We start from the raw sequence: 6,307 nt of genomic DNA, 5'->3' as shown, positions 1-6,307 counted from the left end.
ACATCATCACAATTCCCGCCGGGAAATCCGATCGTGTGTACGAGGCTTGAGACTGGAAACAGTAAGAGGGAAGTCTCCAAGCTGAAGTCTGTGCACACCAGCTCATTATACCTTTGTCTTGCAGGTTTTTTTCTTGTTTTTTTTTTTTGTTTGTTTTTTGTTTGTAGAGTTTACAACCACTTTAACCGCTTCCCGACCGCCTCACGCAGATATACTGCGGCAGAAGGGCGTGTACAGGCAGATTAACGTACCCGTACGTTGCCCTTTAAGAGGCAGCTTGCAGGTGCGCGTGCGCCCGCCGGGAGCTCCGTGAGTGTGATTGCAGGTCCAGCGGACTCGATCGCCGCGGGGATACCCGCGATCGTCTCACGGAGAGGAAGAACGGGGAGGTGCTGATGTAAACAAGCATTTCCCCGTTCTGCCCTAGTGACACCTGTAATCGGGAGCGGTGATCAGTGACGTCACATACACAGCCCCTCCCCCCTCCACAGTTAGAATCACTCCCTAGGACATACTTAACCCCTACAGCGCCACCTAGTAATTAACCCCTTCACTGCCAGTGTCATTTACACAGTAATCAATGCATTTTTAATCGCACTGATCGCTGTATAAATGTGAATGGTCCCAAAATAGCGCCAAAAGTGTCCGCTGTGTCCGCCATAATGTCGCAGGCACGATAAAAAGCGCAGATCGCCACCATTATTAGTAAAAAAAAAAAAACTAATAATTTTGTAAAAAAACTATTTTGTAGACGCTATAACTTTTGCGCAAACCAATCAATATACGCTTATTGCGATTTTTTTTTTTTACCAAAAATATGTAGAAGAATACGTATCGGCCTAAACCGAGGAAAAAAATAGTTTTTTAAAATATTTTTTGGGGGGGATATTTATTATAGCAAAAAGTAAAAAATATTGTTTTTTTTTTTTTCCAAAATTGTCGCTCTTTTTTTTTGTTTATAGCGCAAAAAATAAAAACCGCAGAGATGAGCAAATACCACCAAAAGAAATCTCTATTGGTGGGGAAAAAAGGACGTCAATTTTCTTTGGGAGCCACGTCGCACGGCCGCGCAATTGTCAGTTAAAGCCACGCAGTGCCGAATCGCAAAAAAATGCCCTGGTCTTTGGCCAGCCAAATGGTCCGGGGGGCTGAAGTGGTAAAGAAAGTCCCATATTCTTTCCTAAATGTATATAATATAACTGGGGACCGACATTGATAGGTAAAGTTGATTCAGAGAAAATGTAATTGCCACTCTGGGATCTGTGTTTCCAGTGGGGACACTAGTTCATTTTGGAAGGGATTTCCTCTCACTTCCTGTTTTGGCTATGGGACAGGAAGTGAAGGGAAATCTCTTCAATGGAGACAGAGAGAGAGAGAGAGAGAAGAAAACAAATGAGAGTGATTATAATACTCCTCCCTTAGTGTGTTTGTGTCTCTGTGTAGAAGAGATAAATCTCAGTGTCAGGGTTGGAGTCTATCTTATGTATGGACACACTGCTGCTGCCTGATTGGCCGATCTCCGATCGATGCGCTCGACGCTCCTCCTCCTCGCCCTCCTCGTGCGGCGCTCCGCTCTCGGGGCTCGTAATGACGTCGCTTGCGGCGGGAGCGCTGATTGGCTGATCCTCCCCATTGATGCGCTCGGCGCTCCTCTCCTCCCCATTTCTGTCTTTTTTTTTTTGTTAGCGGCGGGGACTGATGACGTCGCTGGCGCTGATTGGCCGGTGCGCGGTGGATTGTGGGAAGATGGAGGGCAGTGTGGGGAGGTTGGAGGAGGAAGCGCTGAAGAGGAAGGAGAGATTGTTACAGCTGAGAAAGAAAAGGGTGAGGGGGACCCAGAGCTCATATATATGGGGGGAGGGGACCCAGAGATCATATATATGGGGGGAGGGGACCCAGAGCTCATATATATGGGGGGAGGGGACCCAGAGATCATATATATGGGGGGAGGGGACCCAGAGATCATATATATGGGGGGGGAGGGGACCCAGAGATCATATATATGGGGGGGGAGGGGACCCAGAGATCATATATATGGGGGGGGAGGGGACCCAGAGATCATATATATGGGGGGAGGGGACCCAGAGATCATATATATGGGGGGGAGGGGACCCAGAGATCATATATATGGGGGGGAGGGGACCCAGAGATCATATATATGGGGGGGAGGGGACCCAGAGATCATATATATGGGGGGGAGGGGACCCAGAGATCATATATATGGGGGGGAGGGGACCCAGAGATCATATATATGGGGGGAGGGGACCCAGAGATCATATATATGGGGGGAGGGGACCCAGAGATCATATATATGGGGGGGAGGGGACCCAGAGATCATATATATGGGGGGAGGGGACCCAGAGATCATATATATGGGGGGAGGGGACCCAGAGATCATATATATGGGGGGAGGGGACCCAGAGATCATATATATGGGGGGAGGGGACCCAGAGATCATATATATGGGGGGAGGGGACCCAGAGATCATATATATGGGGGGAGGGGACCCAGAGATCATATATATGGGGGGAGGGGACCCAGAGATCATATATATGGGGGGAGGGGACCCAGAGATCATATATATGGGGGGAGGGGACCCAGAGATCATATATATGGGGGGAGGGGACCCAGAGATCATATATATGGGGGGGGAGGGGACCCAGAGATCATATATATGGGGGGAGGGGACCCAGAGATCATATATATGGGGGGGGAGGGGACCCAGAGATCATATATATGGGGGGGGGAGGGGACCCAGAGATCATATATATGGGGGGAGGGGACCCAGAGATCATATATATGGGGGGGGAGGGGACCCAGAGATCATATATATGGGGGGAGGGGACCCAGAGCTCATATATATGGGGGGGGAGGGGACCCAGAGCTCATATATATGGGGGGGGAGGGGACCCAGAGCTCATATATATGGGGGGGGGAGGGGACCCAGAGATCATATATATGGGGTGGAGGGGACCCAGAGATCATATATATGGGGGGAGGGGACCCAGAGATCATATATATGGGGGGAGGGGACCCAGAGATCATATATATGGGGGGGAGGGGACCCAGAGATCATATATATGGGGGGGAGGGGACCCAGAGATCATATATATGGGGGGAGGGGACCCAGAGATCATATATATGGGGGGAGGGGACCCAGAGATCATATATATGGGGGGGGAGGGGACCCAGAGATCATATATATGGGGGGAGGGGACCCAGAGATCATATATATGGGGGGGGAGGGGACCCAGAGATCATATATATGGGGGGGAGGGGACCCAGAGATCATATATATGGGGGGAGGGGACCCAGAGATCATATATATGGGGGGGGGAGGGGACCCAGAGATCATATATATGGGGGGAGGGGACCCAGAGATCATATATATGGGGGGGGAGGGGACCCAGAGATCATATATATGGGGGGGAGGGGACCCAGAGATCATATATATGGGGGGGAGGGGACCCAGAGATCATATATATGGGGGGGAGGGGACCCAGAGATCATATATATGGGGGGAGGGGACCCAGAGATCATATATATGGGGGGGGGACCCAGAGATCATATATATGGGGGGGAGGGGACCCAGAGATCATATATATGGGGGGAGGGGTCCCAGAGATCATATATATGGGGGGAGGGGACCCAGAGATCATATATATGGGGGGAGGGGACCCAGAGATCATATATATGGGGGGGGGAGGGGACCCAGAGATCATATATATGGGGGGGGGGAGGGGACCCAGAGATCATATATATGGGGGGGGGGAGGGGACCCAGAGATCATATATATGGGGGGGGGAGGGGACCCAGAGATCATATATATGGGGGGGGAGGGGACCCAGAGATCATATATATGGGGGGGGAGGGGACCCAGAGATCATATATATGGGGGGGGGGAGGGGACCCAGAGCTCATATATATGGGGGGAGGGGACCCAGAGCTCATATATATGGGGGGGGGGGACCCAGAGATCATATATATGACAGGAGGGGACCCAGAGCTCATATATATGGGGGGGAGGGGATGTGTACAATCACTGCTGGGGGAGGGGTGACAGGTCCTCTTTATAGTAGGGAGAGAACTCAGCTATAGGGGGCGCTGTGTACACACATTCCAGGGGAGGGGGGTACAAGGGGGTCACACACCTCTCATTCACCGCTGGGGGGGGTGACAGCACCTCCTGTACAGCTGTAAACTGTGAGTGGGAGGAGCATGACTCAGACTGGAGGTTGTCAGCTGGATTCTGATTGGCTGTCATGGACAGAGATGTGAGGAGGAAGGGGAACTCCGGTCCCAGTAATATGGAGAGCGAGGAGGGGAGGTGACCCGCGTGTTTTTGTCTTCCAGGTCAGAGAAGATGGCGGCGGAGGAGGGGAGGATCTCCCGGAGGAGAAGGTGGAGCAGCGACACAGGTCAGTGTTCTCACCCGCTGCTGTGCTGTAGGTAAATGTGCCTTCCCGGGGTACATGCTGAGTGGGCCTGACCACCTTTCCTGGAATCGCAGGAGACACAAGGCAACCCCAACATTACTTTAGCATGGGGGGGGGGGGTATGAAATATAATTCATGGAGGTCCGATCAGTGATGTTTTCTTCTGCATGAGAGAGGTCCAAATCGCATGTTTGTGCGACAACTCCTTCCTATTACAGCCTCCGCCCCCCGTATCACAATCCCCTTCTTACATCACCCCCCCCTCCCCACAGAACTTGCCCCCCTTTACATCACATCTCCCCCCCACAGCACTGCCACGCTCCAAATTGCCCCCCCCCCCCCCCCCCCCACACACAGCACTTGCCCCCCCTTTTTATCACTCTTTCCCTAGCACTGTTTTCCTTTGCATCACTCCTTGTTCTCCACAGCAATTCCCCCCCCTTTACATCGCATCTCCCCCCCCCCCCATACACACACACACACAGCACTTGCCCCCATTTTCATCACCCCTTCCCTAGCACTGCTTTCCTTTGCATCACCTGGCACAGCCCCCCCCTTTACATCACATATCCCCCCCCACAGTACTGCTCCCCTCTACATCCCCACCCCTCCACACCAGTTGCCCCCCTTCACATCACCCCCCCCCCCACAGCATTGCTCTCCTTTACATTTCTCGCCCCACAGCACTATCCCCCTAAATATCTCCCCTGCACCCCCCCCTTCACTTCCCCTCCACAGCACTGCTCCCTTTTACATCATCCCCTCCCCACAGCACTCCCCCCCCCCCCCTTTATATCTCCTTGTCCCCTTTTCACAACCCCCACAGCATTGCTCCCTTTTGCACACCCCCCCCCCCCCCCCCCCCCCCCAGCACTGACCTCCTTTACAGCACCCCCCCCCCCCCCCCCCCCCCCCACACACACACACACCATTGCTCTCCTTTACATTTCTCGCCCCACAGCACTATCCCCCTAAATATCTCCCCTGCACCCCCCCCCTTCACTTCCCCTCCACAGCACTGCTCCCCTTTACATCATCCCCTCCCCAAAGCACTCCCCCCCCTTTATATCTCCTTGTCCCCTTTTCACAACCCCCCACAGCATTGCTCCCTTTTGCACCCCCCAAGCACTGACCTCCTTTACAGCACCCCCTCTTTTTTTTTTTAATTTGTTAAAGTGTATTTTTTCTCAAAAACCACAAATGCTGTGTGACATAAAAAAATTTGCAATGATCGCCATTTTATTCACTAGGGCATCTGATCGTTCTGCGTTTATGGATATAACCTGAGCTGTGTGGAGGATTTAGCATCTATTATCTATCTTATTATTGGTCTTTGTTTTTGTTTTTTTCTTTTTAGGGAGCTGAAGCTGAGGAACTACACCCCGCAGGACGAGGCGCTCAAAGAGCGACAAGTAGCTCCGGCCAAACCCATCCCAGGTACAGAGCGCCGTCCGGAGATCGTTCGATCACCTGAGAGAACCATAAGAACCGAACCCTAGAAATGTGTCGTCTGTCACTGTTATTACACCTCATCCTCTGCACCCCCGAACATCACACCTATGGGGGGGGGGGGTCTTTGTTTATAAAAAAATAAAAACTGCAGAGGGGATCAAATACCACCAAAAGAAACCTCTATTTGTGGGGGGAAAAAAGGACGTCAATTTTGTTTGGATACAGCGTCGCACGACCGCGCAATTGTCAGTTAAAGCGACGCAGTGCCGTATCGCAAAAAAATGGCCTGGTCATCGAGCAGCCAAATCTTCCGGGGCTGAAGTGGTTAATCACCACTGGGGTTTTTTTATTTGCTAAACAAATAAAAAAAGACTGAAAATTGTGGAATAAAACAAAAAAGAAAAAAAACCTAAATTTAG

At 51.8% G+C, this 6,307-nt stretch overlaps 1 protein-coding gene across 1 annotated transcript in view; it reads left to right on the top strand.

The window, feature by feature from the left end:
• Window positions 1–1,665: 1,665 nt before the first annotated feature.
• The window catches only part of CCDC12 (coiled-coil domain containing 12), a 12,974-nt gene continuing 8,332 nt past the window's right edge, over window positions 1,666–6,307 (top strand). Inside the window, exons 1-3 of the mRNA XM_073632458.1 lie at window positions 1,666–1,824; window positions 4,354–4,418; window positions 5,794–5,873. Of these exons, the coding sequence (XP_073488559.1) occupies window positions 1,699–1,824; window positions 4,354–4,418; window positions 5,794–5,873 (271 nt within the window). The 5' untranslated portion in view covers window positions 1,666–1,698. The remainder of the gene's footprint in view (window positions 1,825–4,353; window positions 4,419–5,793; window positions 5,874–6,307) is intronic.

The sequence above is a fragment of the Aquarana catesbeiana genome, linkage group LG05 (genome assembly GCF_042186555.1).
Source record: "Aquarana catesbeiana isolate 2022-GZ linkage group LG05, ASM4218655v1, whole genome shotgun sequence".
NCBI classification, from domain to species: Eukaryota; Metazoa; Chordata; class Amphibia; order Anura; family Ranidae; genus Aquarana; species Aquarana catesbeiana.
The sequence above is the reverse complement of the archived record's forward strand: the minus strand, read 5'-3'. Positions and strand labels throughout refer to the sequence as shown.